Source organism: Wasmannia auropunctata, unplaced genomic scaffold, assembly GCF_000956235.1.
Source record: "Wasmannia auropunctata unplaced genomic scaffold, wasmannia.A_1.0 LD335828.1, whole genome shotgun sequence".
NCBI lineage: Eukaryota > Metazoa > Arthropoda > Insecta > Hymenoptera > Formicidae > Wasmannia > Wasmannia auropunctata.
The window spans coordinates 915372-934805 of record NW_012027062.1 but is presented as its reverse complement, the minus strand read 5'-3'; the positions used below and the strand labels follow the sequence as shown (position 1 = coordinate 934805).

Sequence of the window (19434 nt, the reverse complement as noted above, 5' to 3'; positions counted from 1 at the left end):
CACCCCGATTGCGGCGAAAGCCATCGACCTCCTGCGCGGTGCGGTTGTTCTTCAGAGAATTTTATACGAGCCACCCAGAAGTATGGATGTCAAAGTCTCGTACACTCTCCCTTTGGCCTCCTCGCCTGCGATAATTAAGATCTTACATTCCAATTTTATTCTAACTGCAGTATTTAACGAACACGGCTATAATTTCTTTTTGAATATATCATTTTTAAGGTATTTTGTTAACGTGAACCTTTTATACAACATTTTGCAGGCATTATAAACAAATTTTATATAACGTCTCAATTTTTGTTAAGAAAATCTCTTTCACCATATTGAATGCGCGCATAATCGTAATTATACAAGCAAAAAGTTCGTCGGACGACACTTACGTCTCGGGCTATTGACGGCAAGAAATAGAGTCATCAAATTACGACTCATCGATTATACCGTGGACCGACTGTAACGTCAAGTTCCGTAAACGCGACAATGGCGCCTTTGTTTTCCCCATGGACCTCTTCTCGTGTACACTATTAACGATAACGCGCATGCCTCTTGAAAGTTTTTAAAGACATACCCCGGCCTCATACGACTCGTGAAGAAGTGCTCTTCTCTCTTTCTCTCGCACTCCGCGCCTTTCTATTTCGCTTCTTTTTTGGCCCGACGCGCGCAGAACGAGCCACAGAAGAACCTATCCACTCGATTCTATTCTTACACTTTTACCCGACGTAGGTACGAACCTGACGTTGACGTGTACCAAGTGCCTTCGAGCGGGTTTCTCGAGTTCAGGGTTGATGTGGAGTGTATGAGCGAACGATTCCGTTAACTAAGCTCCGTTTGTATAAGCATAGTGTATTTCTCACGAACAGCCACTGGGAATAGCCGCGCGGCTGGTTCTTTAAAGGGAATTTCTTGCTTATTAATGCATGCGGATGCCATTAATATGCCAAAAGTTCCGCTCGCGAAATTAGACATTACATGACATGTTATGAAAGGCTATCAGATGCATAATTTATACATTTACATATTAATGTATTGTACATCAATATTGAATAAATATTGAATTAATCTGATGTGTTTTCAACATTATAGCATGTTCGGATTTTTGCAATATCTATACCTATACTTCCTCTTCATTTATTATTATTAATTATATTTCTATTATTTAAAACGCGCGATAACACTTTTAAATAATAAAAGATTGTTATCCAAATATACAAAACAATGCACTTACTATAATATTTATTTAAAAAAAAACATGTATATGTATGAGAGTACTCGACAATAGTACTTGACATGTGTAAAATTAATAAAAATAAAAAACTAATACGAAATTTTGATAAAACAATTCTAAATAGAAAATTTATGTTTTCCACGTTTCTTAATTTACGTTTAAATATAACTGCGCTTTGAATAATATAACATGAAATATGTTTGAGACTTGTAAACGTAACGAAGAGATGCTTATCTCGATTTTATTGAGAACATTTTATTGAGATATCTTACATAATCATGTAATCATCGGCGGTACTTCTGCTATCGCGATTATTATCGTTGTTTCTGATATTATATAATCATCGTGACTATTGTTGGTGTACGGATTGCATCGTGCGGCATATTTGATACCGTTTTACGCCTCCGGGGAAGCGCTCGGCTCTTCCATTGCGGCGGCACCGACGTCTTCGGAAAGCTGCCAATCAAGGCGCGATCGCGCTACTCTCCTCGAAGGGCAGATTTCAGATCTGAGATCAACCGACGCAATTTGAATGCGGCGTTCAATAACCCCGCGGCTAAATGCGACGTTCACTAAGTACGAAGGACAATGTTCAACTGACGAGATTGTTCCGATAAACGCATCATTACTGAGCTTTGCAAAGCTTAGAATGGTTGAACCTCTTCCGCGTATCTATCCATCTATCTATTCTATCTTGTATCTATCTATCTATCTATCTATTTGTATCATTACCTTTTGTCCTCCTAAGCATATTGCAATTAACAAACTATCTTTTATTCGAACACACAAACGCAGATAGTTTTGTGCTTAATCTTTACGAGTTAAATATTCAGAATCATTTTTATGACAGATTAAATGGCAATTATTTTGCTGTCAGAAATTATTTCTATAACTAGAATAAAAAAATTTTAAGACTAGCATTTAAAATAAAAGTCTACCTATAAACTTTTAAAGTCTGTGGAAAACTCGTTGCGTCATTATCTGGCCGAATGAATATTTTCTTGAAGATTAAATTATCTTAAAATTATTATTTAATGTGGCGAGATATTACATTTAATATATGGCGCAAATTTATATTCATTACAAAATTAAGAATACGAAATGAAGAATACGAATTAAAATACCAAATCGTTAAGAAACATGCATAGCCAATGATTCGAAGATGAGAGAATACCGATGATCAATCAGCTCGGCGAGTTCGGCCGTTTCGCTTAAATAAGAACGATTTATTCCGCACAGCGCGATGACGAGGATGAACTTAAGAACTCCCGCTCCGTAAAGTGTTGATAATTGATATTTGATCGCGTGCCAGGCCGGCAATTAAATGCTTTCAGGAAGCCGCTGCGGCGGCGGCGACGGCGGCCGCGCGGCCTTTTTATCGTGCACGTCAAACGAGAGAGAAAGAGAGAGGATCGGAGATGAAGCGCGCGTATACACGTGGAGAGACAACCGACTGTCTGACTGTCAGTCCGTCTGTCTCGCCGGCCACACCTTCGCGGACAGACGGACGAAGAGCGAGAGAGACGGGCGTGGAGGAGTATCGCGAGGCTGGTGAACCTAGAGATGGGATGACGGATAACTCCGTTCGGTCGATCGTTCACCTGGTGATGGATCTGTTCTCGACTATTCTTTATTCCCGGCATTCGCCCCCGCGCCCGTATCCTCCCTCGCCTTCAGAATATCGACTTCGGGCATGCTACGTACACCTTACACGCATTTTCAATCACGATCTACGAGCCGAAGCTTGTACGGCTTTATCGCGATTGTAGGGCGCAGATAATGAAAGGCCGAGCGGCGTAAAAAAAACTCGGTAATATCGTATTCTATGTACTGTTCGTTATATTCGGCCAGATAATGACGTAATAACAGCATGTGTTACCTCCCCCCCCCCTCTCTCTCTCGCTTTTTCTTTTTTTCTGTTCTTTGTTCTTCGTCAATTCGGTAAACATCGATCACGGATTAGAATGAGATAACGCAACCAGGACAGCTCATATTTCGCACATCGTCATATCCGCGGCCAGATGAATAATTCAGCAGTCTCTTAATTCGAAATGTCATCACACGACCACGCGCGAATCTTCTTCCGACCGCACGGCGTAGATCTGGACAGCATTTTTGTGACGTCCGACATGCTTCGCTGGCACATTTCATATGCACATCCAGCCGAATGTCGATTAGTTATAGTATGACGTAGAAACACATGAGAATGCGTGATCTTTTCTCGGGGGGGGGGGGGGTCATTCATCACGGTGTTCCCTTTTTTTATCACGGATTAATTCGTTAATGCCGTTAACTAAATTAATAAAAATGTCCGAGCAGCGCGTACATGGTAAGTCGCGCGTTTCAAAAACGCGGTCGGTACGACGAAATGATTTACGTATGATTATCGAGACCCAGCACGCCGCGTATCCTCTCTATAGTCTATACGAGAGTTCGAAAGTCGATGGACGATTAGCGGTGAAAGTCTTACGGCGTGAATTACGATGTGTTCGGAAGACGCATGTACCTAGCACGCTGCAGACCGTTTACTCAAAGCTATAATCGATTTTTCGTCACCACTGTGGGAGGTTACAGCCTGTGGCGATGATAAAGCTATCGAACGGTACAGCCTTAGAATGAAAAATAGAAAGAGGCAGAAGATTCTTGTGTAATATAGACTATATAAACTATACAATTATAGAAAAGGTTGTAATGAAAGATTGATATTAAAATAGATTATACTTGGCAGTTCTAACATCATTGTATTAGAATAAAGAAAATAAAGGCTATATATTATTGATGGATATTTAAATTAATTTAAAATGTATATTAGTTTCATATCAGTGTAGAAGTATCTTCAATTATTAGTTTTATAATATTTTCTCATATATTTTAATTTTTAATTCTACATATAAGAAAACTATAATTTTTAATATACATACATATATGTATATCAGACATAACAATTTTCTGTGATAGAACTTCCTGTTTTTTTTTAATAAATAATTAATAAACAATAATATATTTGCAGCAATTACAGTGATTTTTTTATTGTAATGCAGAAATTTATTGACTGCAGCAGAAAGCGAGAGAAATTTGGTATAATGGTAGAGACAGAAGGATAAATATTGAGACGAGACGTTTGTTAATTTGGAATACGATCTGTTTACAGAAGTGCTTAAGAACTAAGCACTGGGATTAAATATTTCCTGATGTCCGAACAGCCGATTAGCCTACGCGGGAAGCGCCTCTCTTAACTCTTCCAACAACGTCGTACTTCGACCCGGCCTCTATAAGAAAATCGTAAAGATCAAATAAAAGTGATTTGCGGTTGGGTTAAGTTCATCGCGTCTGAAACCTCAACCATTATTGGTTTTTCACTTACATGATTACTGTAAGCTGGATTTCACGGCGCAGCGCTGTTTGATGAAATCGAAATTGTGAAATTTATTACATCGTCTTTATCTTATGTAGATTATTTTACTTTGTTTATTATTATCCGTGTAACGCGCACACGCCTCGCGTATTATCGTCGGAATAGCAATGAAAATAATGACGACTGTTAAATGGCCGATATAATGGCCAAAAGCCCGCTGTATTTACGCGCGTTTATGGAAAGGTATCTTATCAGGCTTGCTTTATACGTCTGTTTTAGTCGGTAGCGGGCGAACGTGGAAAGAGACGTGAATATGTAATGAGTCCTACGAAACCGCAGGTATATATTGAGCCATCAGGTAGACAAGACAACCTTCCACAAACGATGCTTTTTAAAATCTTTAGTCACCTGAATTTTATTTACGAGCGTCCGGCACCGACTAATTTCACGAATAACCACGCGAAATTTATTGGCATTGTGTGTGGTGAGTTTTTTCACGCGTATATCCGAGTGCTGTAACGATACACAAATTTCATGCTAATGTGCAAAACAGAAGGTCGCGACAGATACTATTGTCGATTATATATACTTTCTATCATTCTATTTATCGAAGCATCTTTTATTATTTCAAAGCAATTTCTTTTAAGTAATTAATAATGTTAAACGTCATTAATTTTTTACTTTAAATCGATACCAATATACAAATTTTAATCATTTTAAGATTAAGTCAATTAAAGTATATTGAAAATAATTATAAATAAATTCAATTAATAAGTTTTATAATATATAATAATATTAATTTAATATAAAATTAATTAATTTGATAATATAATATTAACAATGAAAGATTTGCATTGTTATTTTTAATCTATTTGTTAACTTTGAAAAATCTACATATTTTGTGTTTATTTTTATTTAATTATAAAAAGAATAGAATTAATTTTCTCACAATGACTTCACTTTCATCTTATTATTATATCAACGAAACTTAACAATAAATAATATTATTTCATCACTGCTATAAATTTCGTAGATACCATCTCGTGCTCTTTTTCCTACCGTCGTTTTTATAGCGGCCACTCTTTTAAATCAGACAGATACAAAGAGAGATTAAGAGCAAAAACGCGTGTGTAGCTTAATAAAGAATGAAGAAATAATACGCGTAAGGGTCTGCAGAAGCAGAATTCGGCAGAAAGTACCGCGGGGTAACAAAGTCGGCAAGATAAAGCCCGCATATATGAAATCAGCCAGGACTCGCCAGACCTTTTGCCCACGAGGTTCAAAGCATGACCGATTAAAATTGCGGTGGTGACAACGACGGATGACAGCTCAATTATCATGGTTATATATAGTCTCTCAAATTTTAAGCAATTCTTTCCATCTACGAATTCAACGACTAATTTGGGGAAACTTATTCTCTCCTTGCCAGAAATATTAAGACATAAATTTTTTTAAGTTTTATATAATTAAAAAAACCACAAGAGAGAAATAATTTGTATGAATTATACTTGGAATGACATATACTTTCCCCTTGATTTCAACTCTTATTATTTAAACGGAATCACAATTTAATATAAAGATATTCTCTCAAAACTAAACGCCAAGATATTGCGGAAAAAATGACACCTGATTGAATTTTCATTAAATCGACTCGAATCGATTAAGGAATTTGTAATATGTGAACCACGGGGATTATGGACCGTCTGGTATATGCACGCACGATATTATTCTGGCAAGAAAGATGCGGCTGAAAGACCCCTGGTGCGCCCGCCGGTCCTTGGCGTGGCGGATAAATTATTGTTGTTAACGACATATTTATCGACGGTACACGCCGAGGATACCGGGAAGTGAGACATTGAGCCGTTCTGTCCGTTTCGTGGTAAACCACCGACTCCGCTAATGTCTTTATCCAACCCGTCCAGACCATTTCGGATTCCGTTGTCGCCTCTGCGAAAGATGATAAACATGTGATGACTATATTTGCTAACTAGAATTATTTTATTCACGTCTCTTTGGTGGACAAAGTCACAGCAACTAGGAATTTCTTTCCTACAAATTGCACGTACAATTAGGAAAAGATATTATGAAATGATCAAATTCAATTATCAAATTAATTAATAGAAAAAAAAGCATTAACAACGACAGAATCCTATTTGCCAACTATAATAAATAAAATGAATGTTACATAATAAAGATAATATGTACAATTATAATAAAATTAATTTATAAGTCGAAAAAATAATTTAAATATTATTTGACGTTATTATTTAAGTGAATTATTCAATCTGTCTATTAAAACGTTTTATGAAATTCTAAACAGAGAAATCGCGATTTTGCAATCATGATATCTTCCTCTATTAAAATATGTGACTCATCTAAAAAAAATCTTCTTTAATTTTCTTTAATTATAAATATTCATAAATAACACTTTGGTATCGCTTGTTTGATGTCAATGAATGGGTTAGCAATTACTTCTCATCATCTATGGTAATTTTTACAACAGGAAGAACTGTTCAAAATGACCTCATCGAATACATTTTAAAATAAAAAACATTATCAAAATTCGTTGAATACATCTTTGTCTATCTGCACACGATTTTAGATTTCTCGCATAACGAAAAAAATTTATTCGAATCTGGCTAGGTCTTTTCGTTAATGGAGAAGATGAAGTTTAATGATGACTATTAACAGCTTAACGTTCAATGCACTCTCGGATTAGCGGTGGCTAGTGGAGATTAAGATGCCGTAATGAATGACAACTGTTTTCGAACCTGAGAGAAAATTCAATGAATCACGAATATGGGATCGCAGGCGGCTTTTTGGCAAGCCTCCTCTGTGCGCGCGCGCGCGCGCGCGCGTGTGTGTGTGTGTGTGTGTGTGTGTGTGTAAGAGAGATAAGAGAGTAGGTACACGTACAACCCGTCACGACGTGTCGCTTTCGTACGTTGTGTTCGTCTTTCGAGACGAGAAATCTCGCGCGAGCCTTTTTGCCGGCGCCGAATCATTCTTTAATGATGATTAATGAACGACTCGTATTTCTTTCTACGTTTATACGTTACATAAAGTCCGCCTTCGGTAATTAGCTAAACCGGCCAAAATCCGGCCGGATCGTGGGCGCGGAACGTTTGTCGCAATGTCCGACGTCATGCAGTCGTATTAAGCGAGCGCTTAATTATTTCGCCAATTCCGCAATGACCATTCGTTGAACCTGTTCTTGTGACGCAAAAAACATATGTGAATTGTAACAATGTGTCAGGCGGCATGAACGGTGCATGTATAATGCGGGAAAGGGCGACAGTAATGGGATTTTTGACGGGCGGGCGACGACCTCGACCGCGGCATATCAAAAAGGTTATTCAATAAATCAGTAATTTCTCTTCTAACAGAAAAACAAGTTCGAAAAAAGAATAAAACATCTGTTTTGATTAACTAGACTAATATCAGGAGAAATTGCATTTTATCTCTGATGATACGGTCTCTCTCCCTAATTTATTCGGATAATAACGTACTATAATTGAAAATATCGGTCAAGCAATCGAATCTGATTTATCCAGACAATTCCCCCCGCTACTACTGCAATAATTAGGTATCGTATAATAATAATTGGGCACAATAATCGATTTCTTAATTATTTCAAGTATTCTCTTTTTATCTAACTGAATATTCGTCGAATCGAACGCGTAAATATTAACAATAGTTTCTGATGCTTATGTTCGTAAGAAACAGTTTTCCAATAAACATCGAAACAAGAAGCTAAAATGCAAAAAATAAACACGAATTAAAACAAATTAAAATAACGTTACAGCAAATTTTTATATATACGTACTTTGTAAAGTACGCACCGAAGACAGCATATAAACAGCAATGCAAAACTGACGGGACATCGCCGGAAGACGGTATAATAGCGTCCGAGACAAATATTGGCGCATTACACGCCGTCGGCACAATTTTTCAAGACGGCCGAGAAGCGCGCATTTATCGCGGAAAGAAGGTAATTAAGGTAAATCTCTAATTACCTTGACGCGGTCGAAGGGCGTTAGGGCCGCAAGGCGCATAAGAGGAGAGGAAGTCCCTGGGGCAAAGATAATGACAACTCGCTGTAATTACGCATTTTGAGCCGCGGCATAATTTCACAACGACGGGGGAGCGAAAGGGCATTCTCGCTTAGCATTCAAATTGGCCGTGTCAAATATTCGTTGTCTGTCTACCGGCTTTTATTCCAAGTTCGCACGCCTGTACGCCGTAAATAATGCAGATTGCGGCGGTGCCGTTTCAAAGACAGAATTCGTGACAGAAACCGTCGACAGGGACCATCACTTATCTTCCGAATAAGAATGATGATCAAAATGAATTACATCTTGAATCATGCATACACCCGATAAGCAAGAACCTTGAATCCTATTCCCACATTTACGCATTTAACATTAAATGTATTAATAAATAGCAATCCAACTCGAGTTTCATAATAGACATTGTACTTTCTATACTTTCGTATTAAAAAATGTATGCAAAAAAATATGCTTTGTATCAACATAGTAGACGATTATTTATGACAAATACTTAAGAAAAATATTAAAGCATTGCACACTTCTCTTCATAAATTTTATACAATACTGATGTGTTCGCATCAATTGCAACTCTTATGAAATATAATATTAAACGTAATTCGAGTAAAATACGAGTCTTATACTCGTATGTGTCATTGAATACGCCGCGTCCGGTTCGATCGAGAGCTTCTTAAACGAGCCACGCCGCCGGTAATTTTCATGCATACACCTATGAGCGAGTAATTGCTAATTTGCATAATGACCACATAAAGTGCCATCTTACTTGATGGAACACACGAGCTCCTTTACCAAAGTCCAAACTGGAAATCGTTCTGGGTTATATTCTCTAAGTTATCCGCGAGTCTTCTTTCAAGCAAAAATTGCGCGGAATGCCGTAACGAATGTTGAATAAACCAACATACCAGCCAGAATATCAACAAGATAATCAGAACAAATCGCGCCTGATAAGCGGCGACAGTCGAATGAACACGAATATCCACATTCTGCGCGATTGATTTTTAATAACCACGATTAGAATTTTGATCCAATTTTCCTGAATCGATATTTTCCGTGTAAAACAAAATCGCGCCACAATTTACGTCAAGCCGACCAACGCAGCCAACGTTCGTATAGCGTGATCATTACCGGCGGTAGCAAACATGTGTAAAAAAAAACCGATGTCCACACGAGGGCCGCATGTCTTACTGCGACTCGACGTTTCGCGTATCGACCCCCCACGAATCCGTACAAATCGGAAATTAGATCCCAGACTGGGTCGCGGGAGCTTCCCGGGAGAGAAAAAGAGGGAGGGAGTGTCGGTTATTCGCAGAGCTCGTAATTGGAGAGCCGGAATCCTGAAATATGAGGCGGACTCTGGGCCACCTGTCGAAATGGATCGCAGAACGATCTCGACGTTCGGAATGAGGCGGCTGCGAAGCTAATAAAAAGAGAACTCGCGCGAGATATATACGATGTATATAATACATATACATAGTACAATATGAAAGAAAAAAAAAACCGAGATCGATAAAGAAAGTAGGCGTGCGACTAAATCGACGAAATCTAGAGAAATGTTGAGTACGCCACGAGGAGGCGGTTATCGACGAAATCTCGACGAGAAGCTTTAACGGTATGCGGGGACCGGTTGAGGGGCCCCATAATGGCAGAACAGCGTTGAATTTACTGATCGGCGAAGTTTGTCGATTCCATAAACCGTTTGCGTACAATTGTTGTCCGAAAGGTATCGTGACACGAATTCATTTGGCCGTTTTTGTTATTAACTCATTTGAATAAATATACGCGTTTTCGTAAGCGAAACACGGCCTCATGTAAAAGGACGCTCGCATTATTGCAGATATTGTGTTATTTTTATGCAAAGATAGCCGAATTACATATACAGCGAAGCTCTTGAAAATACAGCTTGAGTCGAAGCGTTGCGTTGGCGTAAAGTCATGAGTATCTCTTTGCATCACCAGTGATAATATACACTTTAGTAACATTTAAATTTCCTTGATAACATTCTTAATAATATAATTCTTCCTTATACGAAAACAATGCTCTGAGTATAATTATTTGTCAACGAACCGGCGAAAAAGAGTAAGATCAATGAATTTATTGTTCACGCAATGCAAAATTCATAAAGTTGGCCAACAACAAAAACATGTATGTTTCTAGAGGACTTAATGTATCGATTTCTTATTTAATCAAATTATTATATTTGCATCATAAATTGGCAAATGTTTCATCAAATTACTAGAATAATAATTATGTTTAATAATTCTAATCTTATTATTATTATAATAATAATAATAATAATATTATTATTATATAATATGTTTGTGGCATCTATTTTGCTTTCTAAATTTCACGCACGTTATTTAAATTGCACAAGGTATCCTTTAATCGCGCGTTCACAACGAATCGCAATATAATCTAACGAGATTAAATGATCGTATAGTATCGTCTATAAGAGAGAAGTTACAACTGCACGCAAGGAGCTTGTCGCTTCGTTCTTATTTTCATTTGTGTCTAACAATCGATCGCCTTTGAAACGGTAAAGCGATGAAGCGAGCGTGCACTAAGCCGCCATCATATACATTAAACCACGATCGTGGATTGTGTGCGGAGAGAGGTAAAGCAGAGATAAAGCGATTAGCCCGATCGCGAAAACAGTGGCGCATATGATCGAGCTTTCTTCAAAGAAGAGGAAATGAATTGTGTCTTACACAATCATGATGCTGAAACAAGTGCAATTACATCAATGTGACCATTTGATCAATCAAAATCATTGGCAAATCTTAATGAAACAATAATATTACCATTTAGATATAAATAAGAGTGTGTTGTATAATAAAATTATAATTATATCAGTATAAAATATTGATATCGATATTCGAGATTCGAGTAAACTCAGCATTCCTAAGTGATTTCTAAAGCGATTTCCTTATCCATTTCTAAGATAAGGTCTTATGCATTACGGAAGATATCTTGTTAAACGATTGCACGACTGCTTAATTAGCCTAAATCAAAACGGAAAAATGCGAGGCATATACAATTAAGCATAATTTCTACATCATTAAAATTTTAGTTGCTAATGAGACAGAGAAGGTTCACAAAAGGTTATTAATTCCGACATACAGGTTGAAGAGACTACCTAACTAGCTCGGTCTGTTCATAGATCAAAACAATTTACCGAGATAACTGTAACAGGAAACTCGCGCACGCTGGCCGACATTAACACGCATTGGTCTAGGTGGTCAATCTCGGCGCGGGATGATTGATAACTCTCTTGTAAGCGTTATCAGCCGCAGCGTGCACGCTGTTATGTTCACGTCAGGAAACGTGACGCTGATAGACGGACTTTACCTTTCCTCCCCTCTTTCCCTCTTTCCCTTCGGCTTTCCAACGTAACTTGTTGCCTTTAATTCAAAGATACATGTCGACGTGTTAAACGCGCCCCCCTGTGTATTCTAAGCCCCACCAATTTACAATTTCCCTTTGTTTATTATAAGGCCAGATTAATTTTATTCAAAAATATGTGTTAGTTTTATGAATTATATAAAATAAAAGAACCATAGATGTTAACTAAGCTAAAATAATCTAATCAAGAATATTAATAATAATCTAAAATAATTTAATCGAGAATATCTGTCCATATTTTAAAATTAATAAAAGATATGGAAAAATAGTTTAATCTTTTCTAAATTCATTCACAACTAGATAGAATAACTTTTTCATGTTCAGAAATGTTTATCCCTTTTTCTGAATATTATATATAAATTGCGCACAACAAAAAAATATTCTTCCCTAAAAATACTTTCTTGTTTAATCATGCTTAATTACGGACGTTATCCAAAAATTATTAGCTTCAAAAAGTTGCCGGCCAAGTTCCTACATCCTCCTATCGCTACCTGAGCTACCTCACAATCGTGAAGAAGCAGCATTAACGGCGCATTCGTATGCAGAGTCGAGTACCAGCTCTCGATCACGGGCGGCTCCTTCTCCCTCGGACGACTTCTTCTCCCTTGGATGCCCCTTTTCCAAGCTCGCCGGGCCCTGAGCGATCGCAGTGTCGACAACTTGAAGTACATATAAACTCACGTATGCGTAGGTAGACCGACGGCACGGAAAGCCGCGTGACAAGAGCGTAATGAATCTACCTCTCCGACGAGCATATACTTAGGATGGTCTTAAGATAGAGGCGCTGCTCGGTGGAATTCGAAAACTGCACACGCGATTAATGTCGCTGCAACGAGCAGAAGATGCGAACGAAGCCGTCGGTTGGAGCGGCCGAAGCGCGCATTACGGCGTCTCTTTCGCGGATAATCCTGCGATCAGCCGGACCTAATTATCCCGTTCTCTCGTTTGTAATTCCGCGGGCGCTCGTCGCTAATCTCCATTTCAATGTTTAAAGTCGCGTCGGCCGGGGGGAATCGTCGCGATTAAGACCTTGAGTAAGGACCGATCAGAAACATTCTGTACGGGTTTAAGATATTTCACGATAACGCGACGAACCATAAGACCCGACTAATGAGCGTGGAGCGAGGGAAAGAAACCGCTCGGTGGCGCGCAGTTATCTCACTCGAAGCTCGCGTTTCAGCGAAGAACGACTATGCAAACAGCCGAGAGAACTGGTCGGGCAATCGTTCGGCAAGTGTGTAAGTACTCAGGCAGGGAGGCTGCGGGAAATCATCGGCGCGGCGGCCGACCGCGAATCGTTCGACCGCCGCCGCTGCCGCCGGTCGCGCCTGGAGAACGATTCTCCGACTAATCGGCCGATCCGCACCGAGAAGAATCTACCTCCATCGTCCCCATCATATGCTCGCTCGCGGGCCGCCGCGCCGTTTTCTTCCGTAATAAACCCGCGGTGCGATTCTCTTAATTACGTTCGCACGGACGATAATCTCAGGCCTCGTTAAGTGCGGTGCGCGAGATCGCTGCCGCGCGGTGCGCGTCCGAGATGAAACGATTTCAGCGGGGATAAGTGGGATAGGTAAGGGACGTAGAGTGCTTTCGGTAGGTGTGCGGCAGGAATAATAGCGAAGGACGCCTAATAAACCTGCGGGTGTCCCGCTGCGCGGAAACGGGACGCGCCGGATGAGGCTGTGAGCCAATTATGGAGCGCCCGCGCGTACCGCGCCAAGATCTCGAGAGTCGATTTATATGATGCTCGTGTTGCCCGCATATATGTGTATATGCTCGGCAAAGGCCCGGGCTCGCCTGAAGAAATTATACGATAATTCGGCGGGACTAAAACCGAAAACGCGGCGAAAAGCCGACGCATTCTTTAAATGTCAGATTTTTTTTGGCGACAACAGATTTACACACTTATATTTCACACCCATTACCGTTGATATATAGAAATCTAGAAGCTCTGCAATATCTCTTCATATTTTCTTATATTTCTTCTTGTTAGATTGCATATCTTTGTCCATCTAATTTTAAAGAAACTATGCGGTTTTTTTTATAAATGATAATATGTATTTGTAACGCTAGTAAGCTAAAAAATAAATAACAATTTGTTATATTGTTTCAATACGACAATTGTTACAAGAAATTTTGTAATATTAAATCTATAACTTTTAATCTTTTTTATTACAGAAGCTCCTGGAGAACTTGGATGGGTGCTGACTCTTGTGATAGTGTCCTTAGTATCAGCAGGTATAGGAGCGGTAGTGATGATGACTCTTCTCCATTGTCGAAGGTTAGTATATTATTTTTTCATGAGAAAAAATTGAATATATTTTTTCACTAATATTAGTGAGAAAAGAGAAATGATTGAAAATTGCCTTTAAGCGACACGGAATTAACTGTCTCTCTTTCTTGTTAAATTTATACTTTTTGCTGGATAAAATCAATCAGAGTTAATGGTCGCTCAAATTGAAGTCCTATTGCACGGTTACCCAGCGCAATCTTCACGGAGACGCTTCTCTCGGAAAGACTTCGCGAAGAACGGTGAAGCACTGCGATACGGATCATCGCGCCGACAGATTCGCGAACCGATCGCGGTTTCATCTTACAGCCGCACGCGGTCGACTCTCTTAAATTACCACCTACTGGCGATACGTAATCGACCGAGTCGATCGGCACTAAGAACGAGGGATGAAGCGGTCGCTAACTAGATCGATTCGGTGCGAATCCGGCAAGTGACAGACTAACGGGGCGTCGAAAGGGCAGGAAGGGAGGAAGGGAATGGTACACGAACACCATTACGAAAGAATCATGACTGCGGTCAGATCTCGATTAGAATTCCTGGGTAGCCAGGAAACGAGGGTTTTCGTGATCGCAATCTCCTCATCCTCCTCTATGTCCCTCGCACAGAAGATGATTTATTAAACTTGATTGCCAACTTGCATGTTTCTTCACTTCTAATTTTCATGAAAAAAATAATCATATGGAATTTAGAGCACTCGTTTTTAATAAGTTAATTATCCGACATATGTAAAAATAATTGTTGCTGACTTATGTTTTACAAAATACTCCCATTTGTTATTTTGAAATAATTACTTTCTTACAAAAGCAATTAGGTATATTATTATCATAATTATTATATTTATAAAATAACTAATAACAAATACTTCTCAAGATTCACCGATATTTCTTGTTTGATCTGTTACAGGATAAAAAGTGCCGGTGGCAGAGGTAAGCAAAGTTCCGTTCCGTCAAAATATGCACATTCCTCGCAAAACCGTTATGAAATGTTATGCCCGGTTATACTTTTTCACTCATATTTCTTATAATAATAATAATATCATAGATTTGTACGAAATAAATCTTGTCACGCAAACGTGAATCAGACTATAAAAATGATTCAGAAAGCAACTTGATATGTAGGGTTACGATTAGGTTGGTCGGAATAAAGGGAGGTCCGGATTTACTGTCGAGACGCGGACTAGCCCTCCAATTATGTCGAATTAACATACCATGTTCGGCACGGTGGGTTCGCGGCGGCGCGCGGCGCTGACAGGTCAGGTTCGAAATGATTCCCAATTATCCGAGTTCCCCTACTGAGTTACCTGCTCGCGGGGCCCTTCTATTCGCTCGTTTCTTCATCGTACGTTAATATACGACATCCACATTCACAATAATACCGTCTCAGATATGCTTTATGAGGAGCCCCCTACAAAAGGTACCTTCAAGAACGCTCCTCGCTCTGTCATGTCATAAACTTTAAATTGTAGAAAAAAAAAACGGCGACACATATGGTAGAAAACGTTCTTATAAGAAAACGATATCAAAATAATATAATTTGAAAAGATATGTGATAGGGAAAATTTTATATCAACGTTCGAAGTCTATGACGTATTATTTACCATATCGTACTAATTAACTTTGCATTGTCATTACGGTGTTAAATAAAAGTGTCGTTAATATCGTTGTAACATTTTGCAGAATAAAGATGCAAATTCATGAGACGCTCGTTTCAGCATTACACGTAAAAGTCACGTAACTTCGACTTTGACGCGTGTAAAAAAAAAAGCTGGATTTTCTCAGCTTCAGCGTCAAATGCTGTTGTTGTTTTGTTCTGAACATTCTAGATACGAGTAATACGATTGACGTTTTAAATTTGATGTTACTGCTTTTCGTGCAAGCCAACTATGATCACGTAATTTTGACGCTAAAAATGAGCGTCAGCATGAAAAGGCACCTTAAACTGTCTGCTTATATATACATATATTGATCTTACATGCACAATCTCTAAAATAGGGTGTCGTCTAGCACCCTCTGTGCGATACGATTTCGAAAAAAAAAAAAAATAGGGCGACAATCAATCGAATCGATAAACGTGACGCTTCGAAAACGTGAGACACGCTCTTAAAGTACCGTGTCCCTTATCAGGGGATATACCTTTCTACCTCGTATTCGCGGCGGCAGACTCACGATGTCGCCGTCGCCATCTCCGTCGCAAGCACGGAGTCATGGTGCCAGACGGGTGAAAGGACTCGAACGAAAGGAGCGAACCCCATTGCGGAGACCCCATACAGACACAATACAAGAGCGTGCGCATGCAACGGCCGCGGCCGGTGGGCTGGGAACGTGCGACGACGGGCACGTCGTCGGCGCGAAAGAGAACAACACCGTCGCGTCGTGGCAGCATCGAGTGTCAGCATCGATTGGAGTTTAATTAGTTCGCATAATGCAAACTGCTCACGCCGATATAAACCGCGCATTCGTGTGCTGCATGTTCTCCGTCGTGCTGCTTTAAAGGATATATATAATCGAGCGATACAATGCGACGCGACGCGACGCGATGCGATGCGACGCGACGGACGGACGGCGCGCGGCCGGGCGACATAAAAGACAGCGAAACGCGTCTAATTAACTTTCTGATTTAAAATCAGCCGCGGCACGATACGATCGACGAGCGAACGGCGGCAGACGTAAAAAGACGATGAGCGAGCGGAAAGACAGGAGCGAGAGACTGTGCTACTGCCTGGGATGTAGGGGTCACCCGAATTAATTATCCGACACTCGTTTCATTGAACCTCTTAAATCACTATCGGGTCTTCGCGGCATGATTTGCGCTTAAACCCTAAACTAAGGCCTAAATCCGAAACTAATTCGATTACAATTTATCAATTAAAAAGACGTTTATTTTTATGTGATGCCAAATATTGTAAGGCATAAATTTAAAAAATATATTTAATTTTTTAATGTCTAAAGAGAGAGATCAAACTTTTTAAAAAATTGATATTCTTTATTATGATATGATAAATATATAATATATCTTTATAGTAAGAGTATTTTTTAAAATATAAGCGCAAAAAGATATTTTTAAAATTTTATTTTATAATTGTTTACAATTACAAGTAAACTAAAATAAGATATTTTTTAATAGTGATAATGTTATTATACTTTTCGTTATTTTCGCATCAAAATAATCATCCAAGGTGGTCCGCGCGGAGCAATTTGTATTTGCAACCCACAAGAACGCGTAATTTCGTCGTTCTCGCCCCAGGGGCGAGCTCTCTAGTCCGGTTTTAGAACGGATAACCGCTAAGAGAGGCACAAACAACCAAGATACAATTACATGTTAAGACGCGATGATTTATTGCTACCACTTAAAACAACGGGGTCTGCTAAGCCGCGTAATAATATGCAACAGAGAAAATTTCTCAATGACAAAATGGAATTTTAGTGTTAAAGAGATCTTATCGTGATTTTAGTGTCCATAAACCGCTTACTCTCCTATGACAAGAATAAAATCTTGCAAAAATATTGACCTAGATAAAATATATGTGCATAAGTATATAAATGTATATATACGTAAATATCTTATTTATAAAAATATTTTTTCAAAATTTTAACGTCAAATATCTAACGTATTATCTTTAAAATAATCGATTTATGCACAGAATGTCACACGACTTATATAAATCACATTACTTATATAACACGTCACATTACTTATATAAATGATATATATATTTTAATTGTATATTTCAGAGATTAACTGTAATTAAAAATTTTAATATATGAAAATATCATGCATGATTAATTAGCCTCCGAGTTATAAGCAATGAAAATGGATAAATTAAAGTATAATGTTCGTGCGTTTAATTCTGGGTAAGAGTAACAAATAAAATAAATAAGTAATAAATTATTTACCCTGTGGTTGCTCCGTTAACGCCCGATGCCTCCCAGGCCTGCTCCTCCTCTCAGATTCCTTCGTTGCACACACAACACCCGCGAGATATGATTAATTACGATCGCGCGCACTTTGCACGACACTCCCGAGCTTAACTGTACCCGACGCGTAATTTGCGAAATATACGAGAAATTATTATTAAACGATCGATATATCACGGTTATTTTAATCACTCGAATTGGCAAGTCATTGCACTCCATCTTTCGACCTGCAAGTAATAACCAAATTATATTGTATAAACCAGTGGATAATTCATCTCTACGCGTCTTTATAAATATAATTATTACAATAAAGCTTGTACGAATTGTATATTATATAATTCTCATTCGCTTTTATTCCAATATAAATGAATAAATCGTATGAACTATGTGCATCTATAAATATATAGTTGTAAGTCTTGCATGATAAAAGTTATTTAACTTAACGAATTATGTCGAATTGTTAATATTTAGTTAATTATTAGTTAATATTTAATATTAATCACAGAAAATGATCGCGTTTCTCTCTCTTTCTAGCATTTGTCACATCTCGAGAAAAAACAGACAGGCAATTCTATCACGCATCTCCAAAGAAATAATTATCGCAATAAAGCTCACATAAATTTATAATTCCTATTTCTTTTTCACTCTTATTTCAGTACACGTGAATAAATCGCGTGAACTATGCATCCATAAGTATTCAAAACCTCAAAATATTTAACAAATTATCGATTGATAATTATTAGTGCCAATATCATAGAGAATGATCGTATTTCCCGTCTTTTATTTCTATAGTGCTTGTGATCACATCTCGGGAAATAATGTGCTAACACGGTAGCAGTTGTTTACGTTTGCTCTGCTACCTGTTGACTCGAGTGTTGTCGCGCGAATAACAACACCGGCAGCTTGCGTACACAATACAACGCATAAGGTCACGCTCCAACCGATGTATTGCTCCGAAATATTATATTTAATCCTAACATAAAGTCAAATAACACCGGCACACAAAAAAAAAAAGTGGTTTGTGCATTTGACCGGACCCATCTACGGACATGTTTTTCGACCCGCTGAATCCGAATTTGAGGTCCGTTGGGCTCGGTCAGGTCCCAGATTTTAGTAAAATGCAAAAAACCCCCCAAAAATATGAAAAACTGCATTACAGCGATGAAAAAATTTTTGTTGACCCA

At 38.6% G+C, this 19434-nt stretch overlaps 1 protein-coding gene and 1 long non-coding RNA gene across 2 annotated transcripts in view; one reads left to right on the top strand and one right to left on the bottom strand.

The window, feature by feature from the left end:
- LOC105455912 (TSC22 domain family protein 1) overlaps window positions 1-19434 on the top strand; it is a 74712-nt gene that overhangs the window by 48396 nt on the left and 6882 nt on the right. Inside the window, exons 3-4 of the mRNA XM_011699621.1 lie at window positions 14222-14324; window positions 15240-15262. Of these exons, the coding sequence (XP_011697923.1) occupies window positions 14222-14324; window positions 15240-15262 (126 nt within the window). The remainder of the gene's footprint in view (window positions 1-14221; window positions 14325-15239; window positions 15263-19434) is intronic.
- On the bottom strand, window positions 4223-9686 carry LOC105455911. The gene is made up of 4 exons (XR_975176.1): window positions 9405-9686; window positions 4983-5087; window positions 4584-4617; window positions 4223-4488 (listed from the first exon to the last, which is right to left on the bottom strand). It is a non-coding gene; the product is annotated as an uncharacterized LOC105455911 (long non-coding RNA).